The 19,377-nt window shown below is 49.3% G+C and overlaps 1 protein-coding gene across 1 annotated transcript; it reads left to right on the forward strand.

Annotated features, from left to right (window-relative positions):
• Nucleotides 1–16,528: 16,528 nt before the first annotated feature.
• Nucleotides 16,529–17,644, forward strand: LOC130114334 (potassium voltage-gated channel subfamily D member 2-like). The gene has a single exon (XM_056282187.1). It carries the CDS (start codon nucleotides 16,529–16,531, stop codon nucleotides 17,642–17,644), a length of 1,116 nt encoding a protein of 371 aa, XP_056138162.1.
• Nucleotides 17,645–19,377: the final 1,733 nt, after the last annotated feature.

Genomic DNA, 19,377 nt, shown 5'->3' on the forward strand with positions numbered 1-19,377 from the left:
AATCACACTTGACAATAAACTCAGCTTTGATCATCACACTACCCACATCCATACAGGCTGCCAACAGAGGCTCTGCACCAACCAGAAACTCGGGGCACGCTCAGTCACACCCCACCTTCTGCTCCTCACAGGAGCACCCATCCTCCTCTACTGTTCCACATGCTACTTCATCAGGCTCACTTGTCACAAACAGGAACAAACTCCTCAAAATCACGCACACTGCCTTCAAAATCATTGGTCTCCCTGCTCCCACCCTCCCAGCCCTCATTGACACTGCCATCACTCGAAAAGCACTCACCATAGCACATGCCCCCAGCCACCCCCTGGACTCATCCTTCAATCTACTCCCATCCGCCCGCAGATACAGATCTCTGTTCTGTATAAAAGCACACTACAGTAAGAGCTTCGGGCTCTCTGCCATCACTGCCCTCAACAAGCTGTGGCAATCACACTTGAATGGTCTGTTCTTGTGACTGTATTGTGTTCCTTGTGGCTATGTTTTTGTGTAAGATTGATTGACTGGATGTTCCTTTCATTGTTTTTGTGTGCATACAGGCTGTGGAAACCGCCTGTAAGCTGTAGAGGATACCATCCGCTAGGTTTGGCTCAAGCTTACCTGCATTTCACATGATCCCTACCCTGTCTGTATCATTTTTCCCGTCTCTCCATGCTGTGCGATTTCTAGGAAAGCTCAAATTGCATAGATAACCTCACAAGAGCTTCAGCACAATGTGCTGCTTTTTATCAATATTAACTGACATGGTAAATTACTTTTTTTTGTATAATATCTTCCCGAGGTTGGTTTACCTTCAAGCTAAGAAGTTTGTAACGGTGAAGGTCTTGAGTTTTAAGGCAGGCAATTGATTTGCCTTTTTTAGCAGGATTAGTAGGCCAGCCTTGTGCAGGGCCCATGGAATCTTCAGTTTGCCTCTCAAAACCCTCTCTCTCTTTCTCTCTTCCTATCTACAAACCCAACTCGGAAAAGGTTGGAACTGTATGGGCAATGCAAATTTAAAAAGAAGAAGAAAGCCCTGATTTCACTGGGTCGCCATGGTGGCCCAGTGGTTAGCACTGTTGCCTAACAGCAAGAGGGTCCTTGGTTCGAACCCCAGGCCATCCCAGGTCCTTTCTGTGTGGAGTTTGCATGTTCTCCCCGTGTCTGCGTGGGTTTCCTCTGGGTGCTCCGGTTTCCTCCCACCATCAAAAAGACATGCATGTTAGGGTTAATACTCCTGTCTGTGCCCCTGAGCAAGGCAATGGAACAAAGACCTGGAGCTGGTCCCCAGCTGCCCGCTGCTCCTATACAATAGGATGGGTTAAATGCAGGAGACAAATTTCCTTGTAACTGTACAATGACAAAAACATAGTGGTTTTCTTCTCTATTTTCTTTTGTCTAAATTTACTTTGACTTTTATTTCACAGACAGTGTGAACACAACATATTTCCTGTTTTGTCTGTATTCAAATATTCATTTGTTAATATACACCAATTGCTGCCATTCTGGCCAGCAAAACACAGCCAAAAAAAAAAAAAGAAGTTGGGTGGGGCAATTTAGGGCTGGTAATGAGGTAAAATAATTGAATAATGATTTGATTTGAAACAGGTGATGTCAACAAGTGATTGTTATCCTGATTTGGTACAAAAGCAGCATCCAGGAAAGGCCCAGTCCTTTAGGAGCAAAGACGGTCAAGGATCGCTAGTTTGCCAACAAATACGTGAGAAAATTATTGAAATGTTTAAAAATAATCTTCCTCAAACAAAGATAGGAAGTGATTTGGATATTGCACCCTCTATAGTGCATAACATAATTAAAAGATTCAAGGAATGGGTGTCAGGGTAGCGTAGCGGTCTATTCCGTTGCCTACCAACACGGAGATTGCTGGTTCGAATCCCCGTGTTACCTCCGGCTTCGTCGGGCGTCCCTACAGACACAACTGGCAGTGTCTGTGGGTGGGAAGCCGGATGTGGGTATGTGTCCTGGTCGCAGCACTAGCGCCCCCTCTGGTCGGTCGGCTCGCCTGTTTGGGGGGAAGGGAGAACTGGCAGGAATAGCGTGATCCTCCCACGCGCTACGTCCCCCTGGTGAAACTCCTCACTGTCAGGTGAAAAAGAAACAGCTGGCGACTCCAAATGTATCGGAGGAGGCATGTGTCTGTAGCCCTCCCCGGATCGGCAGAGGGGGTGGAGCAGCGACTGGGACGGCTCTGAAGAGTGAGGTAGTTGGCCAGATACAATTGGGGAGAAAAAGGGGGAAAAAAAGCAAAAACAAAACAAATAATTCAAAGAATCCGGAGGAATTTCAGTGCATAAAGGGCAAGGGTGTAAGCCCAAGCTGAATAACCATGTTTGCCGATCCCTCAGATGGCACTGCATCAAGAAACATCATCCATCCATCTTTCGAACCGCTTATCCTGCTCTCAGGGTCACGGGGATGCTGGAGCAGCATCCCAGCAGTCATTGGGCGGCAGGCGGGGAGACACCCTGGAGAGGCTGCCAGACCGTCACACAGGGCTGACACACCCACCCACACACATTCATACCTAGGGACAATTTAGTATGGCCGATTCACCTGACCTACATGTCTTTGGACTGTAGGAGGAAACCAGAGCCCCCGGAGGAAACCCACGCAGACACGGGGACAACATGCAAACTCCACACAGAGGACGAACCGGGATGAGCCCCAAGGTTAGACTATCCTGGGGCTCGAACCCAGGACCTTCTTACTGTGAGGCAACAGCGCTACCCACTGCGCCACCGTGCCACCCCATCATTCATCTATAAGCAATATAACCACATGGGCTCAGGATCACTTTGGTAAACCTTTGTCAAGCATGACAATTCATAGTTACATCCACAACTCCTGGGAAGCTTTATGTTCGCCGTGTCCAGAAGCGTCGTCAGCTTCTCTGACCTCAGAGGTAGTATCTGGAATGGACCATCACACAGTGGAAACATGTATTTCAGGTCTTTTTTGGAAGAAATGGGCACCATGTGCTACAGACCAAAGAAGAAAAGGACCATCCATACTGTTAACAGCAACAAGTCCAAAAGCCAGGGTCTGTCATGGTATGGGCTTGTGTATGTGCCCTTGGCAAAGGTAACGTACACTTCTGCAAAAAGTACATAGAGATTTTGGAGCAACATATGCTGCCTTCATGACAACATCTTTCCTAGAGACGCCCATGCATATTTCAACAAGACAATGCAAAACCACATTCTGCACACATTACAAAGGCATGACTGCAGAAGAAGAGGGTGCTGGGGGCCTCAAGTATCACGTATCAATCGTTACTTTGAGGAAATTTGTGAGTACACACCCATGGAACTTTTTAGCCCTCAAGATTGTCTGACAGTCAGCAGCACTGCATGATGGTTATTTGTAATTCCTTCCTCCTGACATCTGTGGTTGATGCTAGATCCAACGGGGTGTAGGCACGGAAGTAGACGTGATTGGTTGTTGGTTAGGGTTAGGGTTTAAACTCTTTATGAATTTCCATTGTTAGCGAGCATTAATGTTAGCTATCGTTACAGTATGATCTGGCAATGTTAAGGTCAGTTGTAAGCTAGCTAGCTAAATGTTTTAGTGCACATCGTTTGTTTCAAGTCAATGCGCTTCGAGGTTCTGCGCTGTCTATTGGCCAACGCAACAGCCAATTACGGCTACTTCCGTGCCTGCACCCCGTTGGATCTAGCATCAACCAACATCTATTGTCTACCCTCTTGCAATGAGCAATCACCCACACCTACAAAGACATCAGTGTTAGCCAATCGGTGTCTAAATTCAGGGGTTACCCAGGTTCGACACTGGTCCCTGAGACAAACTTTAGGGCTAAAAAATCCCATGGGTGTGTACGCACAAATTTGCTCATAGTAACAACTAATACCACATGAGGACGCTGGACTGACCTGACTGGTCCCTAATGGACAACGAAGATACTGTGGCACACCTTAAGACTTGTTTGCAGGAAGAATGAGACAAAATTACACCTGAAACGCTTCATCACTTGGTGTCTTCAGTCTATAAACGTCTTACGTGTTGTGAAAAGGAATGGCAACGTTACAAAATGGTAAATGCTTTACTTTCCCGGCTTTGTTTTTTTAAATATGGTGCAAGAATCAAAATCAAAATGTGTTTATTTGGGAAAAAAACAATAAAATTCTCTAGGTAAAACATCAAATAATGTGCTGTTGTATTGTTTTCAATGTAATACAGCTCAACGGTAATTTACAAATCAGTTTTCAGTTTTAATTTTAGTCAACATACTGTCCCCGCTTTTTCTGATTAGGGTTGTAGTATCGCTAACTGTCTGTCTGTCTCTCTCTGTCTGTCTGTCTGTCTGTCTCACGCTCTCTCTCTCTGTCTGTCTGTCCATCTGTCTCTCTCTCTCACTCTGTCTGTCGCTTTCTGTCTGTCTGTATCGCTCTCTGTCTGTCTGTCGGTCTCTCTCGCTCTCTCTCTCTCTGCCTCCCTCGTGCTCTCTCTCAAGTTTAAAATGAATTATTGAATTATTTTGTTAATAAATATTTCACGAGTAATGTCTGTCCGTCTCTCTCTCTGTCTTTGTGGACTTCATGCTACATCACAGCGTTATTGTCTCAGTGGCAAATCTCACATGGCTGCTCATTCCATTGAGTACCACTCACAGCAGACTTAAGCCTCCTCTCACAAGGGGCTCAGACGAGGATGTGTGGAGAAGATAAACGTGAGACAGACAGGGGAAGGGGGAAATCTTGGTCCAGATGAAAAGGGGAGGAAGAAGAGCCATGCACTGCCTCACGTGGCGATGATATTAAGCCCCGAACAAACGAGCTCAGAGTCACAGGGAAGGGAAAACATTGATCTACTTGACTCCACTTATAATACATCCACGTTTTCCCCAAGCTGGCTCTCTGGCATCCCATTAATACTTTATAAATTATTTTGGGTGACAGATCGATCTGTTGTTTTGGCCCTCTCGCACAACCCTGCAGATCGAAAAGAGGCTTGTGTGTGTGTGTGTGTGTTGGGGCTTATGCTTGTGCAAGTGTGTGTGTGTGTATAAGTGTGTGATGTCTGCTTTTGAGGCACCAACTGCCATCTGGCCTCAAAGTACAAGGGCCACATGGTGGGCAAGCAAATGTCACTGGTCAGGCCAGGCAGTGCCAAGTGCCGACAAATGACGTCAGGTGAAGCCCACACTATTCACAACATAACTTAATAACCCTGCCGCCGATTCCTACCAGCACCTGGTCCTCATATTCCTTTCTGTCCGTAGCAAATGATGATGGCGATCTAGGAACAAAAATGTTCTTGCTGTTGCGCTCATTGTAAAGTGCTTTGAAAAAAATGCAAATGCAAAATGTCTTAATCAACACTTGATGGATTAGGGTGGTCTTTTTGAGAGGGGACTCATTCCAAGACTATCTATCTGTCTGGCTGGGAGAGCTTGGTCTGCTTCGTCCGCTGGGCCCGAGGACCACGACCCCTGCTTGGAGCTCTGCCCAAGGAGGAAACGTCAAGGACTGTCTGACAGGATGTGGAAGCAGGGCGGGCTAAGCTAACTGCTAGCCCATGCAGACCGGCGGTTCCGACAGTCATCCTGGCTGGCGTTCATTCTCTTGGACAGCGATGTTTAGTTTGGATATATGTTAGCTTGGATTATGTGTGTTCTTGTAGTTTTTGGATGTGTGTGTCTTTGTGTTGTACTGCTGTGGGTTGGGGGAAGCGGCATTTCGTTTCAATTCATGTATGCAATTGCATGAAGTGAAATGACAAAAGTGTTCCTGACCGCTGATCTACACAAATGGCGAAAATGCTGCGATGATTTCTCTGAACTCTCACCTCAGCAAGAGGATGTGAAAGAGCAACAGAACGCAAACCCGAGAGAAACCGATTCTGTATCTGTGTCTGAATCACAGGTACTAAAGTCGCTGACACGTAAGTATGAATCAAATCAAAGGGCAGTGACATTCTGAACACCAGTGCTGTCTTGCTGCTGCCAAGCAAATATGAGAACATGCAGAAGAAGAAGTTCACTTTTTCCCTCCTCCGTGCACACTTTCCCCATGTAGTCGATCATAACTGTTAAGCAAATCACGTATGATAAACAATGGGCCAATGAACTCTGATATCCTAGCTAATCTCTTGTCAGATCCAGATCAGATCTCTGTGACTAATCTGTCTTTTCTTACTTGTCACATCAGTGCACGAAGCAGCTGCCAAACACAGGTTCTCAAACATTGGCACAGCTGAGATTCAGTGAAAAAACAAAAAAGGAAAGAAAAGCTTTGTTTCAACTTGATGATCTCTTTCGCAGCACAGATGGTGTGAACTTGTTAAAAGTCTTGTTTAAATGTTTAGATAGCATCTGTTCACCACCTCAGCGGTGGGGAGGGTGTGACAATGCTGGGAAGGGTAAAGCTTTTCACATCTATGTAATAAGGATTTGCAAGCGAGGCACCACTCTGCCTTTGGTGCTTAATTACAGTACCATAAAAAGAAACCTCCATCTGTACGTTTTTGCACTGCATGCAACGCCAAAGAAAATACTACAAGGCTGAACTGAATGGAGAAGGTGTTTGTGTGGGGGCAGTGTATTTCATTTTTCTTTCAGGGCCATGTGCTTTATTTGCTGTGTACAATCTGATGTGCCCTTTAACCCAGCCACTGTGGATGCACAAGCCAGTGCATGCTTAGTGCCAGTCCCAAGCCCGCATAAATGGGGAGGGCTGTGTCAAGAAGGGCATCCGTTGGCAAACCTTTACCAAATCAAATATGCGGATCATCACCAACGACTGCTACCGGTACTGTTGGCCAGCAGAGTGCTAGTGGAACCTATGCTACTGTTGAGCAATGGACAATGAGCGGGGGAAGGCATGTCCAGAGGCAGCGGGAGAGGAGGAAGGGTAAGGGTGTGGAGATGAGAATCGGAACTTTGAATGTTGGAACGATGACTTAAAGGGAGAGTTGGGTGATACAATGCAGAGAAGGAAGGTAGATATACTGTGTGTGCAAGAGACCAGGTGGAAGGGGAGTAAGGCCAGGAGCATCAGAGGTGGTTCAATCTCTTCTACCATGGTGTAGATGGGAGAAGAAATGGGGTAGGAGTAATTCTGAAGGACAAGTATGTCAAGAGTGTGTTGGAGGTAAAGAGAGTGTCGGGAAGAGTGATGAGTATGACGCTGGAAATTGAAGGTGTGATGATGAATGTTGTCAGTGCATATGCCCCACATGTTGGGTGTGAGATGGAAGATAAAGAAGAATTCTGGAGTGAGCTGAATGAAGTGGTGGAGAGTGTAACCAAGGAGAGGAGAGTGGTGACTGAGTGGTGATTGGGGCGGACTTCAATGGGCATGTTGGTGAAGGGAACAGAGGTGATGAGGAGGTGATGGGTAGGTATGGTGTCAGGAGAGGAATGTGGAAGGACAGATGGTGTTGGATTTTGTAAAAAGGATGGAAATGACTGTGGTGAATGCGTATTTCAAGAAGAGGGAGGAACACAGGGTGACGTATAAGAGGGGAGGAAGGTGTACACAGGTGGACTATATCTTATAAAGGACGCACAATCTGAAAGGGATTGGAGACTGCAAGGTGGTGACAGGGGAGACCGTAGCTAGACAGCATCAGATGGCTGTTTGTAACAATTACTTTGGAGATCAAGAAGAGGAAGAGAGTGAAGGCATAGCCAGGGATAAATGGTGGAAGTTGAAGAAGGAAGACTGTTGTGTGGAGATCAGGGAGGAGTTAAGACAGGCACTGGGTGGTAGTGAAGAGTTGCCGGATGGCTGAGCAACTCTATTTTTTCCAACCATGTTACTAAACCAGCTGATTTCATTAGCTAGTTTTCCCTACCTAGTTGAGGAGTGGTGTTGACTAGAGTCTGCTGGTGTAATGCATGAGTGGAGCAAATACATGGTTTGGACTTTTACTTTCTGGACCTAGTTTTTACACCTCTGAGAAATAGTGAGGGAGACAGCTAGGAAGGTACTTGGTGTGTCATCTGGACAGAGGAAGGAAGACAAGGAGGCTTGGTGGCGGAATGAGGAAGTACAGGAAAGTATAGGGAGGAAGAGATTGGCGAAGAAGAAGTGGGATAGTCAGAGAAATGAAGAAAGTAGACAGGAGTACAAGATGTGGTGTAAGGTGAAGACAGAAGTGGTGAAGGCAAAGGAAAATGTGTATGGTGAGTTGTATGAGAGGTTGGACACTAAGGAAAGAGAAAGGGACTTTTACTGATCGGCTAGACAGAGGGACCAAGCTGAGAAGGATGTGCAGCAGGTTAGGGTGATGAAGGATAGAGATGGAAATGTGCTGACAAGCAAGGAGAGTGTGTTGAGAAGGTAGAAGGAGTACTTTGAGGGGTTGATGAATGAAGAGAGAAGGTTGGATGATGCGGGGATAGGGAATCGGTAAGTGCAAGGGATTAGCAAGGAGGAAGTGAGTGCAGCTATTAAGAGGATGTAGAGTGGAAAGGCAGTTGATCCTGTTGACATACTTGTGGAGGCATGGAGATGTTTAGGAGAGATGGCAGTGGGGTTTTTAACTAGATTGTTTAACACAGTCTTGGAAAGTGAGAGGATGCCTGAGGAGTGGAGAAGAAGCAATACCGATTTTCAAGAATAAGGGTGATGTGCAGAGCTGTAGTAACTACAGAGGTATAAAGTTGATCAGGCACAGCATGAAGGTATGGGAAAGAGTAATAGAAGCTAGGTTAAAAGGAGAGGTGACGATTAGCGAGCAGCAGTATGGTTTCACACCATGAAAGAGCACCACAGATGAGATGTTTGCTTTGAGAATGTTGATTGAGAAGTATAGAGAAGGCCAGAAGGAGTTACATTGTGTCTTTGTAGATTTAGAGAAAGCATATGACAGGGTGCTAAGAGAGGAGGTGTGGTATTGTATGAGGAAGTTGAGAGTGGCAGAGAAGTATGTAGGAGTGATGCAGGATATGTATGAGGGAAGTGTGACAGTGGTGAGGTGTGCGGTAGGAATGACAGATGGATTCAAGGTGGAGGTGGGATTATATCAAGGATCGGCTCTGAGCCTTTTCTTGTTTGCACTGGTGATGGAAAGGTTGACGGACGAGATCAGGCAACAGTTTCCATGGACTATGATGTTCGTGGATGACATTGTGATCTGTAGTGAGAGTAGGGAGCAGGTTGAGGAGAGCCTGGAGAGGTGGAGGTATGCACTGGAGAGAAAAGGAATGAAAGTCAGTGGGAGCAAGGCAGAATACATATGCTTGAATGAGAGGGAGGACAGTAGAAAGGTGAGGATGAAAGGAGTAGGGGGTGGTTAAGCTGGATGAGTTCAAATACTTGGGGTCAACTGTTCAAAGTAACGAGGAGCACAGAAGAGAGGTGAAGAAGAGAGTGCAGGCAGGGTGGAATGGGTGGAGAAGAGTGTCAGGAGTGATTTGTGACAGAAGGGTACCGGCAAGAGTTAAGGGGAAGGTTTACAAGATGGTTGTGAGACCAGCTATGTTGTATGGTTTGGAGACAGTATCACTGATGAAAAGACAGGAGGCAGAACTGGAGGTGGCAGAGTTGAAGATGCTAAGATTTTGATTGGGAGTAATGAAGAAGGACAGGATTAGGAACGAGTATATAGAGGGACAGCTCAGGTTGGACGGTTTGGAGACAAAACAAAAGGCAAGATTGAGATGGTTTGGACATGTGCAGAGGAGAGATGCTGGGTACTCTGGGAGAGGAATGCTGAAGATGGAGCTGCCAGGCAAGAGGAAGGCCAAAGAGGAGGTTTATGGATGTGGTGAGGGAGGAAATACATGTGGTTGGCTTGACAGAGGAAGATGCAGAGAACAGGAAGAGATGGAAATGGATGGTCCCTTGTGAATACCCCTAACGGGAGCAGCCAGAAAAAAAAAAAGAAAAAAAGAAGAAGAAGAAGAGGAAAGAGGAAGGAAGGAGAAGGAGGAGGAGGAGACAAACTGATGTGTCCTCATGAAGTGATAGCTAATAAATTTTGGGCAGATCTACATAGTGATGCACCGGGAGGGCTACTCAAAGTTTCAGACGCTCAAGCAAGAGACGAGCTAGCTGACTATCTATGAAGTAGCTATAGGGCACAAGCACTCACACTGACAGACAGCCAATACCCTCTGCTCACTTCACCAGATGACAAGAGCAACTTTCCCTATAGACATAGAGAGAGAGAGAGAGAGAGAGAGAGAAAAAACCCTCTGGAAAAACATGCTAGCGGTGGCGCTATCTGTCCACAGCTTGCAGCTTCCATCCAGTGAGGTGTGAACGGGAAGCTGGGAATAAGGCCGTGTACCAAATCTCATCTGTAGCCTATTTGTATAGTTCGTCAGTCATGATGTGTTAGCATATCTGGCGTTCCCTTTCTGTCAGCAGACTGGAAAAGTTATGAAAATTAATAAGTTTGCATTGCTGCAGGCATAAATTGAGATGGGTAACATTGCTGGCAGTGAGTTTGCTGTGCCCCACAAGTACAGGGACGGCCCATGTGTCTCCATCTGCCCAGCAGGTGTTAAAACTACATATTCCCAAATCCCTGCCAGGGATAAACCAAGCCCCAGTGTCCCCCAGCACACACATCCACTTCCCACACACCACACCTTCAGCCACCAATTATGTGTATGCACGTGTACAAAGAGACATGCATGCACGCACACACAAGGACACATGAATATATTGACACACATAAATGCACAAAGGCATGAACGCAGTCTCACACACACCCACATATACACATGCAGAGAGAGATATGACACTGGCACTTATTGACACAGTCAGTCTCTCAACACACTTTCTCTTTCTCTCATGCACACACACACACACACACACACAAACGACACTACAACACACACACACACACACACACACACACACACACACACACACACACACACACACACAGACATCGATAGACTTACAAAATCATATGCACAAACAAACTCACTGAAACTGACACACTCTGCCTGCCACATGTAATGAGAAACCGAAAAGACCCATTTTATTCTACATATCCACAGGGGGTCAATAACTCATTAAAGCCACGTGGAGGGGACGGGGAGGAGAGGCAGTCGGCGTGCAGGGAGGCCGGGCTCTAAACCTGAGGGCACCGGCATGTCATCGTACGTAGAGGTCACCGGGACAACTCGCATGACATTAGCTGTCTGTCATAAAGCATGGCAGAGCGACTTCTGAACCTGTAGTACACCACACAATGTCATGTTTTATTCACCTGTTCATTTCGCCTCTCTAACCTAGCTAAGACAGAAAGGTCAGGCCTCAGATATTTCATTGCTGTTCTTATTGGCTTTCTGCAATTCTCTTTGAAAGTGTGAAAATGGGCTTTTATTGTGAATTTATACCTAACCTTCCTCCCACTACCTTCCTCTTATGGACCACTCCATCTATAAGCTACTGTCTTTCTTGAATTTCCAGTGCATTAACACAAATAATGGTAGAGAATCATCCACTGAGCCCTCCTGTCATTCTCCCCCCCCCCCTTTTTCTCCCCAATTGTACTTGGCCAATTACCCCACTCTTCCGAGCCGTCCCGGTCTCTGCTCCGCCCCCTCTGCCGACCCGGGGAGGGCTGCAGACTACCACATGCCTCCTCCTATACATGTGGAGTCGTCAGCCGCTTCTTTTCCCCTGACAGTGAGGAGTTTCACCAGGGGGACGTAGCTCATGGGCGGATCACGCTATTCCCCCCGTACCCCAGGTGCCCCGACCGACCAGAGGAGGCGCCAGAGCAGCAACCAGGGCACATACCACCCACATCCGGCTTCCCACCCGCAGACACGGCCAATTGTGTCTGCAGGGACGACCAAGCCGGAGGTAAGACGGGGACTCGAACCAGCGATCCCCGCGCTGACAGGCAACAGAATAGACTGCTACGCTACGCGGGCACCCTCCTGTCATTTCTTAACTTAACTTATGGATTTACGTGAACTGTTTCCATCAATGTCTCGGTGTAAACGACCCAGGTCAGATGGTGACCGCCGCCCCACCCCTCCCTTGACGAGCAGCGGCATGACTCCTGTGAAAGAGGGTCATCTGTTTGTCTAAATCCCTGTGTAAAAATAGACTGCAGAAAGCATAAAACACTGTGGTCCACACCCGCGTGCCGCACAGCAGACTGGAGCCCTGTGACGCTCTGCAGACGTCAGCCACAGGGACAGCTGCTTACTTATGCAAGCGCAAGTATGTGTGTTTTGTGCGTTTGCATTTGTGTTACAACACATGAGCAGACCTCAACGTTATCATCATCATCATCATCATGAGTAGACCTCACCATCCTCATCATCGTCATGAGCAGACCTTATCATCATCATCATCATCATGAGCAGACAGACCTAAGGGTCAGTTCACCAAATGAATCCCTGTTGCACAACTCTGATCCCACATGATCAAGTGTGACTTCAGGGACACCGTTCCAACGTGTTAGCGGGCGAAGTCTGGCTGGACAGAGCAGGAGGCTGGCTAAATAGTCATATTTCTTTTTCTGTATTTGACTTGCTCAACTCTTTTTGAACTTCAAAAACTGATGACCGGCCAACTAAAAGCTGCATAATGCCATTGACAGGTGAGGCAATCAGCCTCGTCAGGGATGCGGTCTAATTACTCCATCCAAAAAGCAATTCCATAAACAAACAAGAGAAGTGATTAAATCCTCCGCTTAGCTCTGGGTCAACACAGCTCATCTGAAATGACCTTGAAGATGTCTCGCTAAGACCATGGTCATGAAGTGTGCCAGGCCCTGGATGATGTCTTTCTCTGGGCTCCTTCCGCACTTCAACACCTCATGATTGCGCTTGTTTAAACAAGACCTTATTCTTGGTTTTCCTTTTTCCGTTTGTTCTTAAAAATAGCATTTTGGCTCCAGTGGGACATTGCAAAGATGTTAGAGGGATCAGAAAGATTTAAAAACAGACTCCACACGTAGACGTAATGAAATGGGAGTTGAAATACATGCCAGTTTAATATCAGCTTTCAGGCATAACCACCGGCTACCCATTGTGAAAGAGCATGAAGGACCTGGCTGTGTTAGACACCAGCCGCCTGAATGAATGGGTGCATAGGTTGGACATGGCGCCTGTGACTGCAGTGTCAACTACAAGCTGGGCTGGTTTGTCCACATGTTTGGTGCCATTTCACACAGTACATGGAGCCCCCCCCCACACACACACACACAGTACATGGAGCCCCCCCACACACACACACACACAGTACATGGAGCCCCCCCCACACACACACACACACAGTACATGGAGCCCCCCACACACACACACAGTACATGGAGCCCCCCCACACACACACACACACAATACATGGAGCCCCCCCCCACACACACACAGTACATGGAGCCCCCCCCCACACACACACACAATACATGGAGCCCCCCCCACACACACACAGTACATGGAGCCCCCCCCCCACACACACACACAATACATGGAGCCCCCCCCACACACACACACACAGTACATGGAGCCCCCCCCACACACACACACACACACAGTACATGGAGCCCCCCCCCACACACACACACACAATACATGGAGCCCCCCCCCACACACACACAGTACATGGAGCCCCCCCCCACACACACACACAATACATGGAGCCCCCCCCACACACACACAGTACATGGAGCCCCCCCCCACACACACACACACAGTACATGGAGCCCCCCCACACACACACACACACAGTACATGGAGCCCCCCCACACACACACACACACACAGTACATGGAGCCCCCCACACACACACACAGTACATGGAGCCCCCCCCCACACACACACACACAATACATGGAGCCCCCCCCACACACACACAGTACATGGAGCCCCCCCCCACACACACACACACAGTACATGGAGCCCCCCCACACACACACACACAGTACATGGAGCCCCCCCACACACACACACAGTACATGGAGCCCCCCCCACACACACACACAGTACATGGAGCCTCCTCCCCCCCCCACACACACACACAGTAGATGGAGCCCCCCCCCCCCACACACACACACACAGTACATGGAGCCCCCCCACACACACACACACAGTACATGGAGCCCCCCCACACACACACACAGTACATGGAGCCCCCCCCACACACACACACAGTACATGGAGCCTCCTCCCCCCCCCACACACACACACAGTAGATGGAGCCCCCCCCACACACACACACACACACAGTACATGGAGCCCCCCCCACACACACACACACGGTACATGGAGCCCCCCCCCCACACACACACACACAGTACATGGAGCCCCCCCACACACACACACACACAGTACATGGAGCCCCCCACACACACACACACACAGTACATGGAGCCTCCTCCCCCCCCACACACACACACAGTAGATGGAGCCCCCCCCCCCCCACACACACACACACACACACACACACACAGTACATGGAGCCCCCACACACACACACACACACACACACACAGTACATGGAGCCCCCCCACACACACACACACGGTACATGGAGCCCCCCCCCACACACACACACACACACACAGTACATGGAGCCCCCCCACACACACACGGTACATGGAGCCCCCCACACACACACACACACACAGTACATGGAGCCCCCCCCACACACACACGGTACATGGAGCCCCCCACACACACACACACACAGTACATGGAGCCCCCCCCACACACACACAGTACATGGAGCCCCCCCCACACACACACGGTACATGGAGCCCCCCACACACACACACACACACAGTACATGGAGCCCCCCCACACACACACGGTACATGGAGTCCCCCCCCCCCAACCTCCCATGACGTCGCACTGGGAAGCTGACTTACTTACTGTGTATGCGCACGGTGGTGGCACGCGAGAGTTTGACTTCTGCCCAGTGTTGAAAGCTCGCGCCTCTCTCCGAGCTGCCGAAACATACGGGACAACCCCGCGCGCCCCCAAAAACAATACGCAGAGACGGAAGTGTTGCATGTGCACGTGACGACAAGGTGGACCCCGCCCCCCCTCCTCCTCTTTCCCGCGCTTTGACGCCGGATACGATGTGTGCTGTGGCGCGTGCCTCGCCGTGCGCGCGTGCACGCAGCTGTCTTTAAGTCCCGCGTGGAGCCCGGAGTGAGCGGCGCTCCCGCCGGAGAAGCCGGGGGCGCGTTCACGTGTCTCCGGGGTCGCTGAAAGATCTCTACCTTCAGCGGCGCGCGGCACGGCGCGCTGTTGCACAAAACCACGTTGCTGGTGACAGACAGACAGTGGAAGAGAAAGACCCGGCTGTGACAGCATCCTCCTGTTGGAGAGCAACTTTATCTTGTTGCGCCACCGTCTCTAACGCATTCACGGGCCAACACAGCCACGTCCTATACGCTCGGGGCAGACGACCTTTCTTCATCGACATAATTGGCTTTATACTATGCGTTATGGAATACCTTCAAATGCCCGCGCCACACTACTTGCTATATCGCTTATTCAGCACAAGAGCGAGATGCGCGATTTGCAAAAACATGCAAAGCGTCAGGAACACATCCTGTACACATCCTGCACACATTCTGTACACATCCTGTCCATTTAACTTCCGCGAAAACGGTTCGCTACCGTCTTACGCAGTGATTGGTAGGCTACTCCCCATCTCTCTCTCTCTCTCTCTCTCTCTCTCTCCCTCTCGGAGAGAGCGAGAGTAAGCCAGCAGAGGAATTTCTGCGTGCAAAGGACCACTCCTCTTTCGCTGCATACTCTCTCTCTCTCTCTCTCTCTCTCTCTCTCTCTCTCTCTCTCTCTCTCTCTCTCTCTCTCTCTCTCTCTCTCTCTCTCTCTCTCTCTCTCTCTCTCTCTCTCTCTCTCTCTCTCTCTCTCCTCCTCGGGGGTGGTCTTGCAGTCGACGAGAGGTGCAGAGTTTATTGGGGAGTTGCTGCAACGGAAGAAAGACGATCGGAAGACCAGCCGCCGACGACCATTTCCTGGCGGACGGTAAAAAAAAAAAAAAAGAGAAAAGCACCGCTTGAACGAACCACCACTCGCCGAGGAAACTGCGGCTCTGATTGTTTAACTTGTTGATGCGACGATATTCCCGTTTTTCCCTTTTCATCGCCGGGCTGCAGTGGATAGATGGGAGGTGGATTCTCAACTATTCTCTCACGAGAATAGCTCGGTTACCTATCCAAACTCACCGTGGATGCAGTTTTAAGAGTGTCTTTCGTTAAGGTAGGTGCATTACTATTAGCCTAGGGTTTGATTGCAATAATAAAAAAAAAATCAGCCTTGCTTAACGACAGGTTATGTTTACGAAGTCCCAATTTTCCTTTTCGTTCTGCCGCAAAGTAGGCTGCCGTAGACAATAAACGGAGCACACTGTTGATATAACGGGTTCCGTGTGCATGCTATGCAACACAATCTACAGAGGCAGACCAGCGCCTAGCCAGCCTATGATTCAGAAACACAACGTACAGGGTCTCTATTTGGCGTTTCTTCTGCAGATGCTGTCCGTCTCCGAGCCATAGCGCCGAGAAACCCGGAGCAGGTCGGTCTACCCACAGGTCAGCATGGCAGCAGACGTGGCGGCGTGGCTTCCGTTCGCCCGCGCCGCGGCCATAGGATGGATGCCCGTGGCGAGCGCCCCGATGCCCATCCCTCCGAAGGAGAAGAGGAAAGCCAAAGACGGACTCATCATCCTCAACGTGAGCGGCACCAGGTTTCAGACGTGGCGAAACACGTTGGAGCGATACCCGGACACGCTGCTGGGCAGCTCGGAGAGAGACTTCTTTTTCCACGAGGAAACCCACGAGTACTTCTTCGACCGTGACCCCGACATCTTTAGACACATCCTCAATTTTTACCGCACGGGGAAACTCCACTACCCACGCCAAGAGTGCATCTCGGCGTACGACGAGGAGCTGGCGTTTTTCGGGATTATACCCGAGATCATCGGGGACTGCTGCTACGAGGAGTACAAAGATCGAAGACGCGAGAACGCCGAGAGGCTCCAGGACGACGACGACATGGACAACGGCAATGACGTCACGCCCGTGAACCTGACCGTCCGGGAGTTTCTGTGGCGGGCTTTCGAGAACCCCCACACCAGCACCTTAGCCCTCGTCTTCTACTACGTCACTGGGTTTTTCATAGCCATATCCGTAATGGCCAATGTGGTCGAGACAGTTCCGTGTGGGACGTTGCCTAACCGGTCCAAGGAGGTCTCCTGTGGAGAGCGTTACGCGCTGGCCTTTTTCTGCCTGGACACGGCGTGCGTCATGATATTCACCGTAGAATACCTCCTGCGCCTGATCGCCGCGCCCAGCCGCTACAAGTTCATGAAAAGCGTGATGAGCGTCATCGACGTGGTCGCCATCATGCCTTACTACATCGGCCTGGTCATGACGGACAACGACCAAGTGAGCGGCGCGTTCGTCACTCTGAGAGTCTTCCGCGTCTTTCGGATTTTCAAATTTTCCCGCCACTCCGCCGGCCTGCGCATCCTGGGCTACACCTTGAAGAGCTGTGCCTCGGAGTTGGGTTTCCTGCTCTTCTCCCTCACCATGGCCATCATCATCTTCGCCACCGTCATGTTTTACGCCGAGAAAGGCTCCTCGGCCAGCAAGTTCACCAGTATCCCCGCGGCTTTTTGGTACACCATCGTCACCATGACAACACTGGGGTAGGTGGCCAAGAGCTGTTTTGCGCCACTAGATTAGCCAATCGCCTCGGTCCCCCCGGGTCGCGGCTTGTCGAAATCACCCGCTTCGAGGGTTTCGTCCGATGCGTGTCTCGGGAAAGAGCTCCCATAATGAACGCCGTCATTCTGTCTTATTAGTGGAGCCTTTGGCAAAACGGGGTTTCTTTGTTTTTTTTATATCTCACATTATATGAAACACGAGAAGGCTGCGAACTGGCCAGTAGGCCAGTAGCACTTGTGTATGGGCTACATAAGCCATTCAATGGTCATACTGGAAGCACTGTGCTGTGAAGAAGTTAATTGGGGTAGTGTACAAAATGTATACGCCCACACCGCTAGGGGAGCACTTCTACTACCATGTATATGCTATCCGTCTCTGTCGCTGTGTGTGTGTGTGCCTCTCTCTCTCACACACACACACACGCATACATTGTAGAACTCATAATGGCATGCACCAACACTCGCACACTACTTCTAAAGGCACACGCACGCACACGCACACACACGCACATCTCTCTTGGCTTATCGCTTTCCTGTCATTTCCACAGGGTGTAAATATTTGCTTGCTAATTTCATGCTCGTGAGCAGAATGAGCTGTACGTGCTGATGCAGCATAAAGGAATTAATCGCGGTTAAGACGATTATTCTAAATTAATTTATATTGACGCGCGCCCTCAGGAGCCGCTCGGCTCGTCGGCGGGTTGCTGTTGTTCTCTGCATCCCGAGTCGGCGCGCTGCGGCTGCGGCGGCGGCGGCGGCGGCGGCGGGGCGCTCTCCGAGGTGCTGAAAACTTCCTCCAGCGACCCGCTCGGCCTCTCCTCGTTGAACTCCCCGTCAAAATGAAACAAGAGGAGTCACATTTGGCTTGCTCTATCTTAATCATTAATCACACAGAGGGGGGGGGTATAACCCAGACCGTCCCCAATTCTTGTAGGCTATAAAAATACCCCGGTTTATTATTTGAGCATGCTGCACTGAGGGGTTGGAGCCAGCTCTTCAGTCAACTCATGTTAATCCGTCACTTCCCCCCATTGTCATTGTTCTAAGACACAACCCCCCCCCCCCTAAACTAACGACTAAAATACCATTTCATGTGAGATCACGTTTGTTTTACATCTGTTGCTTTCAGAGTAAGAGCCTCCCTGGCTTGTGTGTGTGTGTGTGTGGTGTGTGTGTGTGTGTGTGTGTGTGCATGTGTGTGTGTGTGCACTTGCAGGAATCTCGGTTGGTTCAAGTGGTACAGAAATGTTCGTGCATAATGCAGGCAAGCTGAATCTCGTGCTTGAGAACCATGCTCTATCTATTCATATTTTATCTGCCTCTCATATCGCCACATTTGATTCAATCACAGTGGCAGCTGGTTTACCCATCAGGTCTGGTGATATTTCCCTCAAAACGACGACCATCTGTCCCCGTCTTAATAGCTTATCGTGTTTTATTACCTCGTCATACAAATCATCTTCCATAAAGACACAACTTCTGTGTCATTCGCACGCAATGAAGGGTTAAATCGTCAGTTCATCGTGATAATCATCTTCATCACCACCATCATCATCACCACCACTATCACCATCATCATCGTCATCATCATCACCACCACCACCAACCACCATCATCACCACCACCACCACCATCATCATCCCCACCACCATCATCATTATTATTGACGTTTTTGTAGTTGGTGTAATTTTAAGCTGAAAAAAGGTGGCACCTCGGAGA

This window comes from Lampris incognitus, chromosome 6, assembly GCF_029633865.1.
Source record: "Lampris incognitus isolate fLamInc1 chromosome 6, fLamInc1.hap2, whole genome shotgun sequence".
NCBI lineage: Eukaryota > Metazoa > Chordata > Actinopteri > Lampriformes > Lampridae > Lampris > Lampris incognitus.

Bases quoted from the DNA above. Each gene is read 5' to 3' on its own strand.
- LOC130114334 (XM_056282187.1), top strand. From the start codon at position 16,529: ATGGCAGCAGACGTGGCGGCGTGGCTTCCGTTCGCCCGCGCCGCGGCC.